Here is a 25,361-nt window from a genome sequence, read left to right as displayed (position 1 = left end):
TTTCCCAAGGATAACTGTGCACAGAGATCCAAGGAGCACTGTTTTCATTGCAGATTTGTATCCCCCACAGGAAAGACTATTCAGATGTGACACAGGCAGATCAAACATGCCTGATGACTGAAGTGGCCATTGACACAAGATATTTTGGGAAGGGAGATTTTCAGCTGGTGGCAAGAGATAGCACGAGGCAATGCTAAGTGACAGGCTGGTATTCCAGCTTTGATTTACCACCCCTTCACTGTATGGGTGACTTCCATCTTCAAATTTAAGCTCATTTCTTTCACATTTTTTGCAAAATGAGAAAGAGTTAAGGCCAGTTTGTTTGACAGGATTTGTCATTCTATGTAAACAGACCCCAGAATGAAAGAGCAATCCAGCACATGGAAGTAGAAAGTCCTGACACTTTAATTATCTGAAGAGATTACAAGATGAAAGTCTTTCTTGAGGCAAATGTATATTAGTATTGATATAGTCATTGTGCTTTTCAGTAAGAGAAATAGGAGTCTGTATTTACATAAGAAACTATAGTGTCTGAGATCTTTAAATATCATATTTATGGAAATGATTCTGAATTACAGCATTTACAAAATAAAAACAAGCTTAAATAAATATTCAGTGCATTAATTAAGATTTTTTCCACAGAAGCAACTTTTTGTGCATATTTATTTCACAACTGAAGTTTGTTGCAATTTTTTTATCCTATAAAAGAAGCATTAAATTTCTTGTGTGTTTTTCTGTTTTTTTCTTCCTAAAAATAAAACTGCAATAATCATTGCAATGTGAAGCCTGAGATTTAAGCCTGAATAAGTATCATTGCTTGCACCACATTACCCATCTCCCACCAATCACCCAGCCCATGCCTTTCCAAACTCTGGTGAATGCAGACACTTCAACCCAAGAGGTTCATGAGAAGGATTTCAGGGATGTAATAATAATAAAAAATATAAATAAGTGAGGATAACACATCAGAGCTGACATTGTCTACAAACAGCATCATAAGGCTTGTGCATTACACATCAACTAAGTGAAGCTGTTTCATCTGAATCAAAATGATAGTAGTGCCAAACTGCAGCACCCTTATATGGCTCATTAACACTGAACAGTAAACCACTGAGCAAAGAGAATGTCCCCAAAAAATAAAGAAACTTAAAAACAAATTAACACTGGCCAGTTTTGCCTTATCAGATTGAGTGACGACCTTTCTCAGGCGTGATACCACAAACAACTTCCTCACCCATTTTGGTATTTCTCACTTTGAAACACAGTGTGTAGTGCCACAAGTCAGGAAAGGGGGCACAGCAAAGAGCTCTTGATCTCGTTTCCTCTGTAACCACAGCACACACTGCCTTGCTTTTCATGTGGCCAACTCAAAGCAGGTCCAAATGCCTTTGAAACCTCAGTGCTCAGGGAGCTCTTACTGCAAATAGTTCGTGCAAGATCATAGCATGAATCTGTGTGAGTCTCATTTCTTTCCTCTCTGAGTGGAGATAACAATTATTCCCTGGTGTTTCAAATAAATACAAATGTCTTCTGAGTTGTTAGCATGAGTGAAGTACCAGTATGCACTATTTTACATGGTTACTCTGCCAAATGTGGACAACAAGTACCCTTCTCTGGCTGACCATTCTGTAAGACCTTTTGGATATCTCATTACATATTTGCCTTTTAAAAAACCTCAGTAAGTAGGAAATAATTTTTAAAATATTGTCTACTAAATTTTGCTGCCAAACTTTCAAAAATATCTATTTTAATATGAATTAATTTATTTGGTAACCACTTCCTCTGAAATTTGTTAAGTTTAAAATGCTGATATAGAAACCAAACTTCTGCATCAGACTTTATTAACAGGATTTAGCATAAATAATTCAGATTATAAATACTTCCAAAATTCCAAACTATGGAAATGGAAGTTGAAAAAATTCTTAGAAGACAATTTGGAGTTATTGCTCTGCTTGGTAAATAAGAGGCAACAGAAATATATTGTTTTAGGGCCTTCAGGGCTTCCTATGGGATTCACTGAAAATTTTGCCATTGTAAATATTGAATAGAGATTTGAAATAGATTTGCTTTTTTTAATCCTAGCATAGGTAGCAAAAATCTAGACATGGGGAAGTTAAATGGCAGCAGGTGGGAGTGTGCTGATGCCCACAGCCATGCTGGCATTCCAGTGGGCACAGGAGTGTCTGAGCTTTGGGCCTGATCCACTGGGGATGGACTAATTAACTGTCTACTCTGTTCCTAGCATGTAAGATAAGCAGCAATGCCTGTTCAATTCTCTGAGCCCTATTTCCTTCCACACAGTGCATTTGTTCTGCATATGGCATCGTAACATTAATGTTATAAATTTATGGAAGACTGTCCTGTAGCCTCAGAGCTACAGACGCCTCGTAGTTCCCTTTAGCAGCTTAGTAAAATGCAATAAAAACTGTCTGTACAAAATTTATAATAATGGATGTCAAAGCCTACGTGCCCTCACTGGGTCCCTCTTTCAAGTTAATTCTTGGCTTAGGTCAAATATATCAGTCCATGTAAGACTCCAGAAGACACAGCAGTAGTTTAATTTGTCAGATACCAGCTCTGTCACTATAGAAAGGAGTGACATGGAACATGTAACAGTGAGTGCAAACACGGACAGGCTTCATCTGGCCATAACGAGGTAATGGAGCAGAGTGGGAGGAACAGCGGGAACAGAAGATCTGAAAAACAAGAATGAAAATTTCTCCTCAGTTCCTCTGAAGAACAGGATGGGACAAAATTCATTTCAAGGGAGGGGAGAGAAGATTGTATGAGCTGGCACCAGCACCGTCCTCAGCACAGCAAGTGAAGGCCCCAGCAGGCAATCCCCACCCAGCTTATCTGGCCAGGCTCAGTCCCTCTAGTGAGGGTGCCCAGCACTGACAGCAGCCAAGGCTGGCCTGTCCTCCTCTGCAGCTCCTTCAGAGGTGCAAAGAAGCATCTCTCCCTTGGTTTTAAAGAAAGGCTAGGGGAATACTTGTGAATACCTCTGAATTTCATACTCCTGCAAGTCCACTACATGGTTAAAGAAGCAGCTTCTTCCTTTCTAACTTGTACCCCCAGCCAGCAAGTGAAATGGGATTGCAGATTTCTGGCTTCCTGTGGTACATGACTGCTTTTTTCTCTCTTGCTCCCTCTTCCACCCCCACAAACTTGCAAAGCAGCAGCCCTACACACCAGAGTGATCCTCCAAAGGTTTGGAAAGACAGCAAAGGGACACCCTGTCATGCAGCTGAGCTGTGAGTGCATCACACCTGGCAGTGCAGGCTGCCCTGGCTCCTTAGAGCTTACAGCAATAGTCCAGAGTGACTCTGTTGGGGTGGGGAGTGTTCTAGGATCTCATTCTGCCTTTAGCTTTATACACTTATTGCTGTATAAAAGTCGAACCCCTCCCCAGTCCTTTGTAAACATAAGCTGAGAGCTGGCAGCCCAGGCACACAGAAGCACCTGTGAATTGAGAACCCTGGCTGAGTGTGCACATTTTGCTGTGCAGCCAGGTTCTGTGGTGCACATGAATTTGCTGCTGGCTTTGGTGGGAGCTCCTCACAGCCCTGAGTGAGTCATTACCTTGCCACAGCTCCTGCAGTGGTGCTTCCTGCGAATGACTGTGAAAGGAGCCTTGCATGCAGTGCAGTAGCTGCAGACTTCATCAGGAACCCAGTCAGGAGGATCTGGCAGAAACACAGCAACAAAAGGGAATCAATCAAAGGGGAATGAAACCAAACATGTGATTACCAGATCCACAAGGAAGTAGGGAGAGTAAAATATAACAGCAGCTGCTTTCATCTGCATTTCTCCAAGTGCTTTGCAAACAGTAGCTGAGTGAGTTCAGGATGCCCAGGAGGGCTCAAACTCCTCTCTTCTCTGCCAGGCACTCAGCTTTGGGCAGAGCAGATCAGGCATTAAAATGGCAGCTTTGAACTCGAAATAAAATCTATCTTAGTCATATGCAAGTCCAGGGAAAAGAAGATAAGCAAAATAAAGCAAGAAGACAAGAGATTATTAAAGCAGAGCGGAATCACAAGTGTTTTTGTCAGTGCCACCACCATCAAAACAAGCTTAGAGCTGAGATCATTCCCAGCCTCTTCAGCCTTCCCTCCAGAATGGCTAACTGCTTTTCTTCAATTAGGCAAGCAACTGTACAGGTAATAAACCCAAAGCCTGATTACCATCTGTTCAATTATTAGGACTCTTCCTGGAAGTCACCAGTAACTACAGCAAAACCACAAAATCAAATGTACATAGCTCAGCAGAGAAAGAACGTGCCCATTATCACAGACAACATGTTTCAGTTGTTTATGTCTCCTGTGAGCTCTCCAACCTCCCATAAAAGACAAGCAGGGAAATGATTTGGTTTTGGCAAGGCAGAAGGTATTGGGCTCCCTTCTGTCGAGCTCTTTCTGCTCATGACAGGCTGACATGACCTCAGAGTCTGGAGTTACAAGTGTAGAAATGATGAAGCTGACTGCTTAATCAAGTTGGTAAAAATCTAATGAGTGCAAAGCAAGTTCTGTCCAGAAGGAATCCATGGACAGGGTGAACATGAACTTCTGGGTGTATTTATCAAAGTTCCCTGCATGCAGCTCCTTTTTTACTATTATTTACAATTTGCAAGCCATGCAATTGCTGATTTATAAACCTGACAAGCAACATCCCTGCCTCAAGGAGCATACTATCAAACAACAAAATATATGGTGCAGTTGATGCAGAGGTTAAGAGGACTATAGCTACAGGCAGAAAGATAATTAAATGAAAAATCCACTGGTTTGTTCCAACATAACTATGACCAGTTTTCGTGTGTTTGTCACATTGCAACATTTGTCAAATTAAAAGTACAAAGGATATAGCATTCAATATAAGAAACTGCTCAAAAAGCAGATTAGTAAAAACAAAGAGAACTTAAAACTTGACTCAGCTTTTGTAGGCTTCTCTAAACTACTTTAGAGGTTGAACCAGCTTAAGGAAGTTATCCTTCACTTAATGAGCACATCAGTCTGATAAAGGTTACACCTACAGGGCCAGTAACCAAACCCAGAAGTTGATGTGCAGAGAAATTACTGGTGTGGTGGACAAAAAGGAGATTGCACAGAGAAGCCTTCACCTCATCCCTGAGAGCAGTTCACCAGAAAATGTTCTCTGGGGACCCAAGGCTACAAATCCCTGGTTCAAAGCAGGGTTTCCTTCAGCAGCAGGAACATACAGGACTGCCAGCTTAAGCCAAGCATTAATAACAGTGCAGCCAAGACATGTTGCTTTCTACTTTTTTTTCCTTTCCTGCAATCTCCCAAGGCACTACATGTATCTTGCCCAGTGAAAATTACTCCCAATATCAGTTTATGATGTAGATTTTGAAAACTTTGTCACTTTCTCTGATCTGAAACCATGGCAAGCCTGATGGAGAATCCCCATGTTCTCCATCCAGGAGGCCCTTTGGGTTATCACATATACCCAAAACAAAAGGCAAAGATATGAACCAATAGCAATGTTCCTGTTTAAAACTTGTCTCTGCATAGATTATGTTTCCAGGGATTAAACTATCCATTGATTCTCACTCATTTTGAACACAGCAAAAATTTAGGAAATTATCCAAGCTCTGTGCCACCAGGTCTCCCTCTGCAGATCTGGTGGAAGCAGGCTTGGTTAAGATGCTCAATTTGATACTGATGCTTTATAAACTGCATTGCAGGGTGGGCTACCAGGTTCAGAGAGTTACTGATTTTAATATTCACAGAAAAGCCACAAAGCACAGGCCCTTTCTGTACCCCCTGCAGCATCCCAATGTGAAGTGCCACTTCTGCAGCAGCTGGAGCCATCATCACTCCTTCCCTCAGATCACAGCTAGGTCACACACATTATAAGCCAGCACAAGCCCACCCCAAAGACTCTGGGACTCATCAGCAGAAAGCAGCTTTCTTATCAGCTGCTTAATTTATTTTTTTTTTTTTTAGTTTCCTTGAGGGGCTTTTTTTGTGGAGGAAAGACAGAGTTATTTTTTCTTCCCCCCCCATATTTTTCTGTTGTTGCCCATTGAAGTGCAATGCTGAAAAAGTTATTTTTAAATTGATCTTACATAGATTTTCTCCATGCTATATAGAAAGACTAACTGCAAAAAAAAAACCCCAAAGACCCCAGCCCCCTCAAAAAACCAAAACCAAGCAAATAAACAAAAAAAAACACCCAGCAAATTTCGATAAACAATGACCTCAAACTAACAATAATCATATAAGCTGTAATTCACAGTTACAGAATCACTTGACTGACAGATGAATTAATCTGAAAACTTTTGTTATTGTAGCTTGGTTTTCATAAAAAATAATTCACAACTTCTTGGCAATGTATAGAAACAGCACAACCCTCTCCGTAGAACACTCTCCCACAGCAGAGGGAATCTCTCTGCCTCCACACTGGTGTCACCTCAGCTGATTCACTGAGTGTGAGTGTCACTAGGGTGGCCAAAGGGCACATTTCCCCAGACAGTGACTCATCAGCAGGGGGGCACAGCCAGTCCCGTGCCCCTTGCCTCAGGGGTTTCATGCTCTCCCAAGTGCTCACACCAAGATCTGCTGCACTGCAGCACACCCCCAAATAGTAACATTTGGTTATGTAACAGCTTTTAGCATTCAAACTGCTCTACAAATGTAATTGCTTTAATCCTCATCACCCAGCTACAATCAGTGTGTGGGGAGAAATCAGGAGAGGGATGTCTTGCACAAAATGAAAGCGGTGCAGCACTGAAGTGACATTTGAAATGGGGAACTCTGGGCCACTACCCCAAAGCCTTTCCTTCCAGCTGACTGAAAACGGCCTTACACTGACTACAAACACAGAGCTGTGAGAGTTAGAAATGCAATGCAGTGCTGGAGTGGAGCTCAAGTGCTCACCCTGGCAGGAAGGATGAAGTCCTGGTTAGGTCTCCCTGAGCCCATACAAGACGCCCCAGCGGATGCCACCCCTTGGTTCCCTTCCCCAGGCTCATCTCACTCAACCTTGGGAGCAGCCCCTGACTTACACACATCAACAATTGAGTCACTGAGCTTTTTATAGCACAGGCTATTGAAATACTCTCTGAAGAGCCCTCTCCTGAGGCGAAAAGCTTCCATGTGAGGAGCAGAGAGTGCGTTACACGAATTAAACCCCGAGCACGAGCCTGGAGCTGTGCTGGGAGCAGGGCAGCAGCACTGCACCCACAGGCTTTTTATGTTACACTCCTTCTCCAGGCTATGCTGCTCCATTAGCTCTGCATGCTGCAGCAAATAGCAGCATCCAGTCTCTAAAGCATTATCTGCCTGTGCTTCAGGGATTTGGACAAGGAAGGGAGGGCAAACCTTGTTCCTGGGCTAATTGGCCCAGTGCTTTATCATGCAACGAGAGTTTGGAGAAGTCTGCTGGGAAATGGATGAAGTCCACAGCACAAACATCAAAGAGGAGGAGGAAGGGAAGGAAGGGATTAATGAGACAGAATACAGATATAAATTTTAGAAGAAAACATTAAAAGCATGCACAGGAAAAAAGGCAGAGAAACGAAGAGAAACAAGTATTTAAATGAATAAAAAACAAGTTTAGAGAAAGGAAAAAGCACAAGATAAAATTAAATAGTGTTAAGACTGAAAAAGGCTCTTAACAATTCAAACATCTTGCATAACAATTTCTCATAAATCATGAAATTTTAGTCTTTTTATTTATTCTGTAGCTTTTAGCATTCTCCTTTACATGTGTATGCTACCTCATTAGGTAAATACATTTTCTGCTACTGGAGTTAAAAGTCAGGTAAATCCAAGATGCTGGAGCTTTAAGAAAACCATAATCATGGACAAAATATCACAGACACCGTAAACTATCAAAAAGAACAAATTAATTGGGCGTTAAATATGTGCATTATACCTAATGCAGTCCCATCTGATCTTAGAAAACCAAGATGATCATCTCTCTGTCTCAGAACCCAAGAGGAAGAGAACACGGACCCAGGTCTATCTGCTGTGTGATGACTGAAACATTAGCCCAGAAAGCTGAAGATTTTCTGTGGTGCTGAGACACAAGAGACCAATGCAGAGAGAGAAACAACCCCAAAAGTTGTTGGAGCTTGCAGAAGGCCTAGGCCAGCAAATCTGTACTCTGGTAGGAAACAAAACAGAAGCAAGCACAGCACAACTCCCTGCTGAAGAGCAGCTGCTAAACCTTAAACTGTGGTGTTTGTTACAGCCAGACAATTCAGGGAAAATACTCCTTTCTGCACCTTTTGTTTTTATCCAATGTTCCTAACGCAGAACTCCAACTTAAAGTTCCTCTTGCATTAGATTTCAGAGCGCATAATGCAAAATAACCCTGATTACTCCAAACTGAGCTGCAGAGTGCTGCTCCCACAGCATCCCGTGGAACTGCCATGGCTGCAGCAGTCACAGCATTACTTTCTCCACTGCCAAAAGGGTCAGATGGGGCTGTTGGAGCTCTCTGAGCAAAGCAGGATTGCAAATTCTCACAGCTTTAAGCACAGAAAGTTGAAAACTACGGTGGCTTGACTTTACCCCTCACTTCAACTGCCACAGTAAAATGAACCTTTTTTGTTCCTCATCACATCTGATTTTCCACGTCATTCTGGGCAATCTCTGACTTTGATGTAAGATTTCTACCAGGCAATTGCACCAAAGTAATTTTTGTCCTTGCTCAGAAGATTCAGTGCTGATTACAGCCAGCTTGACATTTTTCAAAAAATAAATTTTTATGCTGAATATAATTTGATGAAAATTTTGGGGCTAAGGGAGAAAAGAGGTACATACTTCTTAGCTTCAGCTCTGGTCAAATGCCTTTGTTAGGATGGAATTTCTGTGCCAATCTAGAAAGCTTTCACCAAGACACAGAGCTTTGCAAACTTGGGCTCAAGCCTCTGCTCTGCCTGATTCAACATCACCTTGAATGATGTCCTGTGTCCATTCTGTCCAGGTACATGATCAGCAACTAATTCTTTGAGCAAATTAATTATTTATATAAAATGGAGCAACTCTCATAGAAAACACTGGTTTCCATTGAGATATGGGTCAAATCTTTACTTTAAATCAGATGGAGCAGAGACTTGAGTCTTCCATATAACCATTAGTAGGAATATTCTCTTACCAATCTTTATAATACAGAGAAGTTGATAATGTAGATCTACATAAAAACATACCAGAACACTCAAAACACATATTTATTAGACAAAACCTAATCAAAATCTCGGTTATGATGTTACAGAATTGAATAAGTCTGTTCTTTACAGTATTTAGGGGATTCTTTACAGTATTTAGGGGATGTTTTCCCATAAGTGCTGCTTGGAATTCTCCACAAGTTCCACATAGTGCCAATAAAGAGGGATAGTCTGAGAAGGGAAAAGGCTCTGAGCAAGTTCTTAAAGCCTAAGTCAGATTGAATTATTGCACTACAACCTAAAACCTGTAAGAATCCTGTAATTCTACATGCATGAATAAATATGTTCAGTTGATTATAAAACATTGCCTCCATATGGAAATTTGATTCCTCTCTCATACAGTGTAAGCAGAGCTGCTGAAAAAGGAAAAAGTGAAAAGTTATGTGGACAGAACATGTTTGGCCAATGAAGTGTGCAACAGTTTAACTTCTTTCATTCACAAGGTGTTGCTGGTCATCATCATAAATAACAGAGGCGCAGGCAAAAAGAGGACACAAGAAAAACTGAAGCATTCAGCTGGGGCTGACAGCTGTCTCAGAGCCATGGTGATTAGATTCTGCACACACAGGAGCATGGGTGCATTATAAGACCCAGGGACTTATAATGCAACAAGAACAAGGGGCTGAGCCTGTGAACTTCTGACTTTTGCTTGTGCTGCTGGATAGAGAGCAGTCAGGGCGTGTGACCAAACAGGAGAGGGTAGGATGGCAAGGGATCAGGAGGAATAGTGTGTGCTGTGAAGCAAACAGCTGCTAACACTACTTGGCACAAGCAGGTATTTGTACTGGCAGCCACAGCAAATCCATTATGTCTGCAGTTTTTAGGTGCTAGCAAGCAGGGCAGTTCTGTGCAGATGCTAGAGGGATAAGGAGTGAAGATGCAGGTATGGCTGCAGAGACAGCTGAGATGCTACAGCAAATATTTTCATGGAGCACCAACAGCTTCATAATGCTTGCTGGCTTCCTTGAGAAAAATCTTCAGATTTCTAGATATCTCATGCTAGGACAAGAATTATAACTCACTTTCTTAGCCTGCCTTTAACTTCATTAAATGGGTAATCTAAAATATTCACATTTCCCTCAGTTGTAACAGATCAGTCCTCCTGAGTAATAAGTTATCCCAAAATACATGTCCAGTAAAACTCAGATTTGCCCACCTTTAGTATTAAAATCATCAAACTCACAAGGATAAATGTAATGCTCCCAAATATGGTGAGCAGGGTCACACTTATGCTTTATCTCATTAACAAACTGATAAATGAAAACAATAAAAGGCAATAATTTTGAAGTCAAAAAATTTAAGTCACTGTGTGTGTGCACACCTATGTATACACATGGGAATCTGCTAAGCAAATACAAAAGTTTTCTGTTAGGACTAGAAATATGATGCCAGATGCATAAATGGCAGAAAGACACCAAACTTCTACTTCCCCGGTGTTTCTAAAGCTGTACTGGATATTAAGAATGACACAGCTCTATCCTGATGAGGGATGCATTGACACTGGGTTAAATAAGAGCAATTTTCTTACATTTTCAAGGTTTCCTTTACATTGTGTGTGACCTGTGCTGCCCAGTCTCAGTCAGCTCTCATCCAGCTGTGCTTTGTCCAAGCTGGAGCCCAGGAACTTCCTAGCAAGGTTCCTCCTGTGCTGGTTTGTAGCTCACCAGGGCACAGGGAGAAAAGGCAGTCCCATGGAAGTTCCAGCACACAGGCCCTGTCTGCTGTTACTGCAATTCAGAGCCCAACCTTTTTGCCCAGTTGTAGCCTGCCACTACAATTTGCTTTGAGTTTATACACAGAATTTTGTATCCCACTTGCCATCACTTCCATCATACAACCAGGACAAGAAATTCAACTATATTTAAAAAAAACTTATTGAATATTGCATAAATTAATATTCTACCATAGGAAAATAAAATTGTTTTACACTCTCTCCCTATAAACATATATAATTTTTTAATACTCCATGAAGTATAAATGTATATACTTTCTTGACAAAAATCTTAGAGCATTAGGACACCAAAGATTAACATATAGACCATAGGCTCATGCTTGTTTTGGAATGCCAATTAAGCTGTAGTTTATTGTATTTCAACCTTCAGAAGGTCACAGGATTTAACTCTTAAACCATTGCCAATGTCAGTTGGCTCATAATAAATATTCACATTTGTTTTATGTCCTAGACCAGCTGGTGGGTTTTATATACAATAAGAATGAAAAGTCTGACAAAAACAAGTGATTCATCTTCATAATGTCAGTAGAGGCTAAAACCTTCAGTACAATCTTAAGGCCATTTATTTGTTCAGGTTGCTGGGCTTGCTTTCCATTTTTGAGGTTTTTTTTAAATTTGATTGAATACAATCTAAACCATTTGCTACATTCAGTTAGAGGGATTTATTTGGTAATAGGGAAGAGCTTTCCTGGCTGGTAGCTGGCTGCACCTTCTCAATTTGATACATACTCTGCCACAATGGCAGAAGGGAAGAGCTATGATGTGCTCCTTTGCTTTCAATTGTTTTCACTTTCAGTTGAAATAATTGAGTGACCTGAGGTATAGAACTGAAGTACAAAAAAGGAATTAATTAACTTTGATGCAATGCTCTCAGCCTTTGCTTGAGTACCCTTACAGTGATAACTGGTGTATTCCTGTACTCCTGTTGATGGCCCCTGACCCAGATTTGGCCTGAAGGACAAACCCACCAGGCTCACTGCAAGAAACAGGGAACAATGTTCAAGCAGCAAAAGTTGCTTTATCCACCAGACATCTTCAACCTGCACCCAAACAACACCCAGGGGCTGTTCCTTCCACAGTGGCCAGCAAAAACAAGACACGTGGGGAGGTGGTGTAAGGGGAAAAAGGCACATGGCTGCTGAGGTTAAAATCTTGGTGGCAGTTTATGCCTCATGCTGGATGCCTTAGGGATGGCAAAACCACGTATCCCATTAGCTGTCCCCGCATACCTCAGCAGAAAAAGTCTGTACAGTGTTGCCAGCAATGACAACTTGTGATCTGAAAGGACAGGTATGTGTATTGGAGGTGAGGGATATTTCCAAAGTTCCCACAAATTCAGCAAATTGACCCACTTCAGATGCCCTTTTTAGTAGCCTTTCTGTGACTTCTTGTGTTTTGGAAGGTGGAGCTCATCTCCATACTCCTCAGCATCCTGTGTCTCTTTGGGATACACAATAAAATTCCTGCCCATCAGGAATGGAGCCAAGTTACAGCAGACTCCACTCTTCAGTTTACACAGCCAGAAGAGCTACACTGGTTTGTAGGTATTTATAGCATAACCACTTACACATAAGCCAAGGGAGGCTCCCAGAGAAAGCCTGCAAGGAGACTGGTGCAGGCATGGCCAAGCCCCCCCCAGTGAGCCTGTGTGAGCACCAAAAGCAGAGTACCTGCAGGAGCACCTGCTATTGGCTTGGTTTAGAGGATATGTTAGCATGGGACACCATTGGCCAAGGCAGCCAAGCTCATCCTGGCATCCACATCTATTTATTCCAAAGGGACTTACTTATCCCACAAAGATCTGCTTTCTACCATGCAGGCACATATAAAACACATGCTATTCTGGAATAAAGGTGCAGGCAGGGGGTTGCTTTTGTTGAAGTTATCTCATATGCTATAAATACTACATATCTGGTTTTACCACTCACTTAGGGCAGGGACATAAATGATTCACACTGCCTGGGTGCTGCAGGGCCTTTTGAACCTCCAAAGATTCCCCTTTACTGTGTTGGCCAGAACATCACCTAAGTAGCCAGACCATGGGTCCTCTTATTTCAGTAAATAACATCCCAACCCACTTCTCCAAACATGAACCCTTCCCCATGCCAATACCAGCTGCCATGAAAGGCTGAAGAACCTTAAAAGCTGAGCAACATGCCAGGGGAAAAAAAACTTTTACATTTTGCTGTGACAAAATGCACATCCACTGTGAGAGGGTTATGCAGCATCCTGCAGTTCAGAATAACTGGCTTTCATATTCTGTAAGTCAAACTCACCAAGAGCATCAGCATCGATCCAAAACAAAAAAGAAAGAACTGAAGTGGTAGAGAAGGAATAATCTTGCACTCTTTTGCAATACAGCCTGTACATGGCAAGGATTTTGCTTAAAGATTTGTTCCTTCCTGCACCTTCTGTGACATTCTGAATTACAGCACAATAGAAAAATCAATTAAAATGACTACTGAATAGTTCTTTATCTGCCTTCAGATCATCTTCCTGCAGAAGAGATAATATTTCTACAGTGCATTATACATGAATCAGCCCTGCTGTTCTAAATAGCTTAGATTTTTTAGCCTGCAGCTTGAGAAGAAGGGTAAGCAAGCAAACCATGGGTTTTATATAAGCACAAAATAAGATATAAATAAGTAGCATTTCTCTAAAATCTGATCTTTAAGAGTTCTTTTTTTTCCCTCTGTGATTTCTGATCTTTATTACAAATGACATGAACCAATATTTCTTTTCTGTTGGTCACCACCCTCCACATGCAAGCAGAGGCACACACTGCTTATCACCCAACTCTGTCATCCTGCATTCCAAACCTCTCACTGGAAGGACAGTAGTGTACATGGACAAATATATAGCAATAAATCAAAGTTTTAAAGCACGAGGAAATTACTGCACACTTGAGTTTCTGGGAAGCTCAGGGACAGTTTCATAGCTGATGGTTGTCTTGTACTTCTCACTTGACCACAGACATATTATGGCTCTGGTAATTGGGCTCCTGGTGTGCTGAAACCACCACTTAGCCTTGAAGATCAAAGCTGATTGCTTTCTTGTTTGCTCTATCTCATATATTTCTTTTCTTATTCTTTGACTGCAAGTGCTCTGATATATTTTAATCCATTTTTTATACTGAGTTTGCTAGAATAGGACTTGAGCCCATAACTAACTCTGAAGAAGCTCACATTAATAAAAGAGAAACAACTTGTGGGCTTTCAGAATACTCAAACCTCAACCAAAACTCTGAGACTTACATGCATTTTTCATTCTTACCATGTACTCAGTGAGATTTGAGCAACCTCAGCAGACTTATCTAAAGCTTTCATTTTCTTTGAAATAATATGGTGAAGAATGTGAAAATATTAGCCAAAAATATCTTGATCAAAGACAAAAGTAAAGAAAACATGAAAGGTACTTCTACCTTGGGATAAAGCAGCACATCCACATGCAGCAAACAATACAAAAACCCTCTCAAGATTTGGCTGAGAAAACCTTACTTAGGGCTTTGCATCTCACACAGCCCTGAGAAACTCATCAGATGTAACATCATACACTGTATTAAAGCCTTTACTATACAGACCCTTTCTGCATTGATACAGAGCAATTCCTACTGAATATGACCATTTGTGGATTAGAGTTTCATGAGGCTGTTAGAAAAAGCCTGAAAGAAATATGCTCAGTTTACCTTCTGCCTTTGTCTCTAAACCAGCATGACAACATTTTATACTCCCTTCCCAGAGTCAAACATTAAAAGACTTTTCATTTTAATGATCACTTTTTTAATACATTAGTGTTGTCTCATTTTAATTCTTAGAAAAAAGAAAATACCTTCAAAGTCCCCATCTCTGGCTTTTGCTGCAAGTTCTGAGGATGATATACTTTCTTGACATAAAGCACAGTCTTCCAATGCTGCATTCCTTAAACCATGATTAACTGTAAAACAATTCAAAAAATACTCATATTTTTCCAATTTTCACTTTAAAGATTCATGTTAGAACTTCTGAGGTTAGACCACAGTAGCATCTTCTTAGACTTCTTGCCTTTTCTCTACCCTGACTGAAACAGTGATTTACAAGTCTCCTGCTTTGCTTTGGGATGACAACAGAAATGAAAGATGCTGTTATTTACAGGACATGCAGTCTTCTTCCTTCTGCTAGTTTAGCTGCACTTACATTATATTTCCCAATTCTTAACTTGGATCCTTTAACACGAGCAGATTTTGAGAACAGTGAGAGAGTCCCAAGGTGAATCACACACATCAAATCACACATATCAAAGAGAAACTTCACCCCAAAACTCCAATTTTTTAGCTCATTTTGTTTATGCTTACTTTTGTCAATACCTTCCTTTTTAATGCAAGAGTTCATCCATTAGAAATTACATCCATCCAAGTACTATTGATTAATATATATTTCTCAGTGATAGTTCTTTACAGCTCCAGTTTCTTTATTACTCTTATTTGAAGGTTCAGGAACTCTTGTGTTCTCTTTCTAGCAATTCTGTCTAACCCCATTTATTTATTTTTTTTAACAATAAAAAAACACAGTCTATTTTCACATCATGACAGGCTGCCACCATAAAACTATTGTGGAAGTTTCAACCAAAAGAAGACTGTAATGCATGTTGTGCATTATCCCACTGCAGAACTGGGACTGGAGTATAGGTTTTTTCTGCTGACTTGATCCAACATTTTAACTAAGTGTTTCACATAAAAAACTCAATGCTTTTAAGTGAAACTAGGAGAAAGAAAAAGTTTTCAATCTGGAGGAAAGGAAGTAGGGAAATAAAAAGAGCTCTGGTCACTTTCAGATGCTGGTAGTTCTGATGATAACAAAGGACAAAGGTAATTGCAGTCTTGCTGGGATGACACTGTTACTCTTAGATAAGTTAGCAGACTTGCCACTTAGAAAAGAAATAATAAAAATGTTCACAGAGTAAAAAAAAAATCTTTTGTTAATTCATGATCTAGTTCTGGTTCCATTACTTTAATTATCTACAAGTGAAATGTGGTATTTTTCTATTTTGAAGCCAAATTCATCAATTTGTTCAAGAGAGGGAAGATTTCAGCATCTTACGATATTCTAAGATGAGCATTCCCATCTTACAGTCTGTTCTTTGGTAATTTAAAATGGACCCATTGTGAAACAAATCTGGGGAGGGGAAAAAAAGAATCTACAGAATTTACTCTGCATAAATCATGGGCTATAAACTATATGGGCTACAAACACTGTGCTGCTGTTAAATACAGGAATATGGAAACAGCAGATGAACTCTGAAGATTAACTCTTTAGTATTTGCCTTAAAATGAACTCCTGTGTTCCTAAACAGGACTTCATCCAGTTTACAGTCTGTTTCCATGACTCCTTTTAAACTTAGGTGAAACCCTATACAGTGAATCCTGTCAAAAAGATAACAATATGTTAGGGGAATTTGTGTCTAATAGTTTATGGATTTCCACTGGGCTACCAGCAGAAATTCATTAGAGAAAACAAATGTTTAGATTTTTTACCTTTCTTCTGCTTTTCCTTGTCTTCTGTTTCAGGTTTGGTTGCCATAACTTCAAACAAGGTCTTCAAGATACTTCTCAGATCACTAGCATAGTTTGTCTGCAGCTGGTCAGCAACACCTTAGAGTTTGAGAAAAATGGGTAAATCAATTCTAGACTGTTACACCATCCTTTAAAAAAGCATTTAAATCTGCCTGTTAGTACCAGTAATGGCCTCACTTATTTTAAGGGGATCACTTGTTCACGTTAGGAATAAAAATTGAACACCTGATTAAACTAATTAAACTAATTCCGATTAAACTAATTCTCCTTAATGGCCAAGTTACATTCTGGTTTTTATGCTACCTGCAAGCCAATACATATATTCCATATCCTTTGGCAGGAAATACTAAAAGACTAATTTTGCATGAAAACAGAACTGCTAAGTCACATTTCATTCCTTGAACACAAAAGGGCATCACCAGGGAAAAATCAAACCCAATACAAATCCAAATTCAACACTACAGGTCTAAGATGTCAGCATCTCTGATTCTGTATGTTCCAAACAGGTAACAGGTCCTTCTAAACCAGACTGCAACTTAGGCCCCAAAACCAGAGCTTTCCTGAAACTTCATCTCTAGCCCTTTCTACCACAACTTGATGTGCAAAAGCTCAAAAAAATAAACCAAAACCCCCCCGAACAATACTTTAATAATTCAGTGATTCTCATACCTGAGATACAGACAAAAAGGCGGTGAATAAGATCATTACTGCCATGAAATCTAGATCTGATCTTCTCTCTTGTGGCAATTTTGGCAGCCTGCAAAGCCAGCTGGATTTCTTCCTGATCAATGTCATCAGATGAACAAGAACTTGTCATTAAACTGCTGTCAGAGAAAAAAAATAATGTAAAGGAAAGTAATGTAAATCTTCACTCAGTTGTTCAGGATGTTCAGCAAATCCTAAAGGATTTATGACTCAGGCAAGACTCTATAGTAGCAGAACTAATTGCTGTAAATTCTTGTTGAAGTTAATCAGCACACAACCAATCACCAGCACGTTTGATTTTCACTCTGTGACAGCTGCAAAAAAACTTGAAGCAGAAAATCTCTTGTCTGTATTTTACTGCATTTTTCCGCACAAAGTGCTGTGCCATTTTTCACATTAAGTTCTTCTAAAAGCTCAATCCTGAGACCATAACTCCCCAAAAAGTCCTGAAAGGGAATATCAACCTAAAAATGTAAAGGTCAGTTCTGAAGTCAACTTAGAAATTTACGAACATGGAAATTATCTGAAAAAAAAGAAAGAAATTCTGAATTATGTTACCTTAATATAGCAAGAACAGAATCTAACTTCACAAAAAAAAAATGGAAAGAGCAGCAATAAAATATGATTTACACAGTAGAGGTAGGTTAATTCCCTTATAAATGTAACATTAGAAATAGCTGAAATGTCAAACTATTGTGAAGAATGGCTCATCAACTCTAAAGAGATTTAAATGTGCCACCAAATCTCTAACTTTAAATTTTTTGTTAAAAACCAGATGTCGGACATTCCCACACTTTCACCACACCACCCCTACCACTTTTCTTTTACAGAGAAGCAGCTTGAAACAACCTGAGACAGCAGGAAAGCCTTGGAGAGAATCTTCAAATATCAGCAATTACCTTAAATATTTGTAAATCAAGATGTTAAAACCAGGAAGCACTTAGGGGAAAAGCAGCACTTTGCCCCTAAAAACTCTGAAATGGGACTAGAGCACAGGGTGTAACTACACTGAAGTCCTAAGGATTCACTGTGCTGACCAGAGGAGACAGGAGCCTTCTTACTTGACTATTTTCAAGTCACAGGGAACATGAAACCATTTTTCTCCACATAGTGGAAAGAAATTAATATAGCCAATTATTACCAAAAAACTAGACTATTTTACTTAAAATCATAGCTTTGATGCCCAAAACTCCAACAGTCTTTACAGACAAATACTCTGTTAAAAGAAGAGTTACTTAATGCAAGTATAAGTAGCATATGTAACAAAAAAAGTAATTTCTAACACATTTTGAGTTCAATCTGCTTTTGTCAGGTGCAGAAACATTCACCATCTTACAGATCCTGTCCTTATGGCAGTATGCATGAACAGTTATTTTGGGAGAAGACATATAGGTAACATCACTATTTATAACAAAATTTTATAGGATATAGTTTTCCAATTCTACCTGTAGGCTCCACAGGTAACCCTTTGAAATATAAAAGAGAAATAATTATGCCACCCAATATTAAAAGCCCTAAGAAAAACAGACTGAAAATAAGTACTGGAGATTAGTTATTGATAGAAATATCAATGGCAGACATGTAGCATGAGTACCTTAACTGGCCCCCCATTCTTTCAAACACAGAGTAAAGACCAGGAGACACGTTTTATTCATGTTATCTGTTGCTACTAACAAAAAAAAATTCTTGTAAGGAGATGTTATTTCTGCGTTTACAGTTCCAGCAGCACCATGACTGACTGGGCTTATCAAAGACACTGAGAATGAAGTGAGAATTCTCTTTCAGTTTTCCTTTGCCTTTCCGAAGGGGATTTAGTAGATATTAGAAAAGCAAGCCTGGCAGCATGGATAGGCCTGTGTTCAGGACAATGAGAAGGTCATGTACAAATGTGGTTTACAAAAGAACAAACTGAAAGGCAGCAAGAGCCAGGAGGAGATTGCTGGCTCACAAGGGTGTGCAGGCAGAGGATGCCTGTTCACACAAACCCTCTCACACACAGATAGAGGACTCTGCCTGGCAACACGGCCAAACAGGCTCTACTTTTTGTTTCACATAACAACTTTCTTAGTGATACACACATAAGCACCATAAACTGCTCTGCAAGGCAAGCATGGACCTCCTGACAAAGCCAGGCCCAGTCTGTGTAAATATTACTTTAGGAGAATTTCATGTGAATAACCCTAGCTTTTAGAAGAAGTTAATGTGAGTAACCCTTACACAAAGGTCTCTTCAAAGCTCCCAATACACAGAAACTTTAGTGCAGGGAGAAAACAGGGCCACTGAATCAAGGATGACTTTTCCCTCCAAATCACAGCTGAAGAACCATTTCAAAGGGAGGTGTTAAGTGGGCAGAGAGCTGTGAAGAGCGCTTTTCAAGAATATAAACTACTTGGTCCTTTGCTGTTTTGCAGAAAGGAAGAAAGGCTCATTCCACAATCCTGACCATTTTAATAATAATGTTTGCCTTTCTGAGCCTCCTCCAGCTGGGAGGAATGCAGGTTTACCTACTTCATTCAGGAATGTGGTTTGACCTACTTCCATTGCAGACTGTTCTGTCAGGTTTTGTGGTGTGTCATTAGGACTGGCCATGTCACCACAAGACTGGCTGGGACTCTTTTTTTCCCCAAAATCCCCAGCAGAGAGCACATGTGAATTGCTCCAGCACTGTGGGATGGAAGGTCAGCATGTCCGTACACTCACATTTCTGACACATTTTCATATGCACACTCCCATGCTAACTACAGTATCCACATACAGGAGGTTCAGAAAAGAGGATATTTCGTACTTGGGATTGCTTGTGCTACTACAAAGCAAAAAAATGAATACTTCAGAAAAATTTAAAACTGGAACTAAGAATTGCTACAGAGTCAGAAACAATTACTCTGCCTTTACCAACACAACCAAGTCCAACTAAGACAAAGATGACTCTCAAAGAACATCTAACAACCATCAGTTCTTTACTTTAAAGTATATCTGTTAAAGAATGTAGCCAAAACCACAATATTATAGAGACAGTAAGAAATACTGTAAGAACAGAAACACTGCAACTGTTTCACATAAACAGAAGAGCCAGCTACTTTTTAACATTAGAGTGTCCCAAACAGCAGTGACTACATCCATGCAAATAGATTCTAATGATTTTATAAATTGGTATTATAGAAAACAGCCCTGAAATGTGATCTACTGGGTGCAGCTTATCTTCACCCCCCCACCCCCAAAGAATATCTTTCCTACTTGGCTTATGTAGGGACAATTTGGATCAACATTTTCAGCCAATACCAGATGTTTAGGAAGCATTTCATTAATGTCCTACTACACTTGGATCTAGAATGTTTCACAGCCAGCATCTACAGAATCATGTCTCATTGCACAATACAAACAGCCATACTACTGCTAGAGACAGGTCCTCATTTTCTCAACTACTGGTTGAAAGGAACCCTGAATAACCCAACGGATTAAGTTACAAAGAGGTAACACCAAAATACACATGGAACCCCTTGTGCAACATTTAGCATATACGCAATGCTTATCATGCATTAATTTTTCAGACTGTAAAAACATTGCAAAGCTAACACATCTGAAGGTGAATATAAAGAAATAAGATGTTATGCCAAAGGTTGATTCCAAACAATAAATGTGCTTTTACCTTATAAAAGGAAGTGATATTCTGTGGCAGATACAATGAATTGTCTTTTTGTTTAACTTGGCTGCAGCCACCCATTTTAAAATTACACTTCATTTATTACACGAGAAGAGTTGTACAACTCTTCCAACACTGTCAAGGTGTATCTCTACACCTTGCCTGCTCTCAAGGCTTTACTGTGAAATTTAGCCAAATACGTACAAGCAAACAAAAGCCAATAATGTAATTGTACACCATTAAATCTTTCACCAAGATGCAATCTGCTTGATAGCTTTTGTATTTCAAAGGACACTTTGAGCCAATTTACGTGGCAGTGCTCATACATAATGGAAAACAGGACCATGGAACAAGAAGGTTTTGACAGACATTTCAGGTAAACATCTCTAATACTGTAGGCTTTGGGCTGTGCTTGTTGGTCATTGACAATCATCCAAAAATGAGTGAAAGCAGCAAAGTCTAAACCCAAACAACCAAAGTCACCAATTCAACGCTGGTCCAAATTTAAATATTTTACATTTGTGCTTGAAACAAAGCAACAGCTGTAGAAATCTGTGTCCACTCACAGATGTTTCCTTTCAAATTTGTCTGGAAATGTTTGGTTCTTTAAACCTGATATCTGCTCTGCATGAATGCAGATTGTATGATATTCTCTGAAAGAATTTCTCATTATTCACACACCAACCCCCAGAGTATCTTAAAAATGCATTAAAATTACAGCAGTAACACACAAAAATAATGTAAAAGCTCTATGTTTCAAATACAATGAATACAAAAAAATCAACTGAATCTTCATGTTTTCAAATTAATCACAAAAAACTTTTAAAAATACATGGTTTGGTTTTGTTTCTTTATCTTTTGAAATCTTAAATCAAAAGCAATAGTGGGTGACTTCTTGCAAAGGAGAAAGTCCAACAGACCCACTGTACTTTTTATCACAGAATCAGAGAATGGTTAGGCTTGGAAGAGAGCTTGAAGATTATCCAGCTTCAACAGAAATATGGGATGTAATGATGTCACCAAATTTAAAAGGAAATTAAGACCATCCTTTAAGTGTCTGATTTCAGGCAAGTTCTTGAATGACAACTGATTTCCAGGAAAAGATCTCAGAAGATTGTTAGTGGTGCCTGTAAACAGACAGGGCTCAAGTTTCAGTCACACAAACTCATCCCAACTAAGTCTAAGAAGAAAACTCTATAACAATATTACAAATGTTTACTAGAAAAGTGTTAATACATAATTCAGTGAGTAACCTCACCATTTATGTTATCCAAATACCTGTGACATCAGGGATTCCCATTCACTTTCTCTGGGAATCTCCAGCAAACTACACAAGCAGGGGCAGAAGTAGAATAACTCTTCAACAAAACAGATAACACCTTCCTGCTATAGTGAGAATTTATAGCTGGTGATTCCACTTCACAATGAATTCAAAATCCATGCAAGAATTCAATCCATTAATTGGTACCATTCTGATGCAGAGGTTCGCCCAGAGATGCATTTTACGACCAAGGTGCTCTCTAGGATAGTTTGGTAAGTGATGTACTGTAGCAGGTGAGACCCCTGACAGTAGAGAAAGGTGAAAACTTTCTAAGAAGTTTCTGTGATTTCACACATTCCTAATGTTCTACACAGAAGGACATTACAGTCATAAACCTTGCTGGAAGTTTTTACAAAGGGTCAGTAGCCCAATTCTTAAATACAAATTAGTGTTCATTTAAAAACTGATTTGATAATTACAAATTATCAATTATCTACAAATTATAAAACAGTGCAGTTCTTTGGACTTAGATGACATCAAACTCATTTGCACTAGTAGGCCTTAACAAATCTCTCATGTCCATTATTTAACATCTCATGTATTGAATAACTAAAGATACACACATGTGTGTGTCATGTATGTGAATTTCCTCATATACAGACGTACATTTAGAATATTCTAGTTCTTAAAATATTTCTCAAAACACATTACCATGAGCTCCCCAACTTTCATTGTTTGCTCAGAGTTTAGCACAATGGCCACTTATGCTCTGTGTACAATATCAATACCATACACTTTTTATCCAATCTACAATATTTAAGATTCTCTCCCATTTGAATATTTTCATCCTTATGGTAAATGAAAAAAAAAACCAAACCAAAAGGCTTGCAGGCAAATCTATGTTACTGACTGCATACAATTTCTGAAACAACTTCAGCAAGTTGGTACATTGCTCCCACTGATATTTGTGTAGGCTGTAACTGGAAATCTCACCACTAACCTGTCAGCCAAGCTATTACTCCTCTACTTCAGAAGGCTGCAGTCAACTCTGGGTTCCAGTTTGCTAAAAAGAACAAACAGCAACTCCAAAGGCCATGTAAAGGTTCAAACAATAGTTCAGGGAAGACAAAGGTTGCATCCATGAGAAATGACAAGGGAAAATTACAGGGGTTTAGGTAAGAGATATGTAATTCCCATATCAGTAAGATAAAAGCCCAACCTACTTCCCATCCTGCTTTTTGCAGTACCTCTGGTGTTTCTTTTTGGATACTCTTAGCAGAAACACAATAAACAGTAGGCTAAAACCTGTTGTTCTAACATGTGCTAGTTTTGATATGGTTGGAAGAGAAACTGTGAGAATCACGGCTTCTTACAGATGTTTTAAGTGAAGTGAGTGGCTACACACTTAATTTTAGAGTCACTTAAACCCAAGCCAGAACATTATATGCTATTATTTAGGTAATAGCATATAGGTTTTTAGCTAAGGACTATGCTTTAAGGAATGACTCCAGAAGCTACATTTAAAGGAAACTAAAAAAAGCTTTAATGCAGAATTTTATTTCTTGTCTTTTAAACCCTAGTATTTTGTAAGTCAAGAGGGTTTCAAAATGTAACCAAATATAACCCCTTAGCTATTTCCTCTCTCTTTTAAGAGAAACAGGTCAAGAGGATGAAAAACCCCCACCAATCAACCCAACCACCCTTAAAGCACACCAAGGCTTCAGAACTTTGCCTTGAGAAACAAATAATGTAACTGCATGCAAATCACTCTGGCTAGAAATTACCAAGAGAACTGGACTTGACAACAGAATTACCCCATGTGTGAGCAATGCCCAGCTCCATGTGCTAGAAGCCCCCTCTGCTGTCAACCTTCTGAATTCCTCAGGGGGGAATTACTTTTCACACACTGCAAGATTTGCAGAAGCCTGTCCTCAGCTTCTCCTGCCCCTGCGGAAGTGGGCAGTCTGAGGTTGGCTCAGTAAAAAAAGGAATTTGTCTAACAAATTCCTAGGTGCTATCTCCAGTCAGGAAAAAGTCCTGAGCATTGAACTCTGTTGAATTTGAAATCAACAGCAAGAACTTCTGCCCCAGATCTTGGCAGCTTCTGTAGCTCCCCACTCTGCTGGAAGAACATCTTGAATCTTTCCTCAGCTGTTCAGATCTCAAACTTCAGAGCATTCTCACTTGGACTTTGCAAAATCCACAGTAAAGCAGCATCTTGCCAAACAGATCCACTGTAAGAAAGTCAGCCTAGGAGAACTTATGGCTTACTCAAACTCATCAACACTCTGGACTGGGTTTTCAGATTAATGCAAAGATACAGTATTTCAAATGGAAATTAAAATAAACAACACAGCCAGTGCAGAATTTATCAACTTTAACAGTGCTCTCTCCCAAATAGCTTTTTTGATCGTTATAGATAAAACTTCTATAAGTGTGCATATGAAAAAATAACTAAAGAGCATTAGTAATCAACAGTGGTGCTTTCTAACCATCAAATTTACTGTCAGAGACTTGCAAGGTACCACACTTACTGCTTTTCCTAAGTGAAACCAAAAAGGGGTAAAACCTGCAAGATAAAGTTATTGTACAATTCAAGAAAAAACAGAACAGAAAAAACAAGAAGTTAGAATATTATCTGGATTCTACTTTTTCCAACTCCACCATGACATTTTTTCCACCACTTTCTTGTAATCAAACTTGCATTTAAAGCTCTCAATCATTCATTCACACTGCAAAAGGATAAAAAAAATGAGATTAGACAGCAGGAATATTTAAAATTCAAAAATATATATTGAACTGGAAAAACTGAAAGTGAAATCCACAAATAGTACAGGACTTATAATGAAATGGTATGTAAAACCAGCTCTGTCCCTCTGATACAGGGACAGAGATGTATCAGTCCCAGTTTTTACACTTTATACAGAACTTGACAAAGGACAGGCAGAGCTTGGATACCATAAATATTTCAGGGCAAAGAGTAATTTTATACAGCTCATTAGCAATGTCGTCTGTCATAGGCAAGGCACAGTTCTGCATGGTATCACAACAAGTGAATTATTTCATTTAGCATCCAGCTCGTGCAGATCCACTTCCCAGTACAAGGAACTCTGAGGGATATGGAAACTTTGTAGCATGACATTTTCATGTTGCTTCCATCAGTTCCCTCAAAAAATAATACAAAAATGAGCAGCAGAAACATGAATGCATCCCAGGGTCCAGGAGAATCCCACAGAAATTCTGTATCCAGATGTGGTAGTCAAAGCTGAGAAAAGCTAGTGA

General features: G+C 39.4%; 1 protein-coding gene across 4 annotated transcripts in view; it reads right to left on the bottom strand.

Moving 5' to 3' along the window:
* Positions 1–387: 387 nt before the first annotated feature.
* ZFYVE28 (zinc finger FYVE-type containing 28) overlaps positions 388–25,361 on the bottom strand; it is a 146,118-nt gene continuing 121,144 nt past the window's right edge. For 2 of the 4 annotated variants that reach the window (XM_058024561.1, XM_058024563.1), the window contains 5 exons: positions 17,143–17,297; positions 16,435–16,551; positions 14,754–14,858; positions 3,583–3,686; positions 388–2,696 (listed from right to left, as the gene is read on the bottom strand). In XM_058024561.1, coding sequence (XP_057880544.1) covers positions 2,565–2,696; positions 3,583–3,686; positions 14,754–14,858; positions 16,435–16,551; positions 17,143–17,297 — 613 coding nt within the window. In that variant the 3' untranslated portion in view covers positions 388–2,564. The remainder of the gene's footprint in view (positions 2,697–3,582; positions 3,687–14,753; positions 14,859–16,434; positions 16,552–17,142; positions 17,298–25,361) is intronic. The other 2 variants (XM_058024562.1, XM_058024564.1) reach the window with 1 other exon arrangement.

This window comes from Melospiza georgiana, chromosome 5 (assembly GCF_028018845.1).
Source record: "Melospiza georgiana isolate bMelGeo1 chromosome 5, bMelGeo1.pri, whole genome shotgun sequence".
Taxonomy (NCBI): domain Eukaryota; kingdom Metazoa; phylum Chordata; class Aves; order Passeriformes; family Passerellidae; genus Melospiza; species Melospiza georgiana.
Note: the sequence above shows the minus strand (reverse complement) of the source record. Positions and strands in the feature narration are given on the sequence as shown.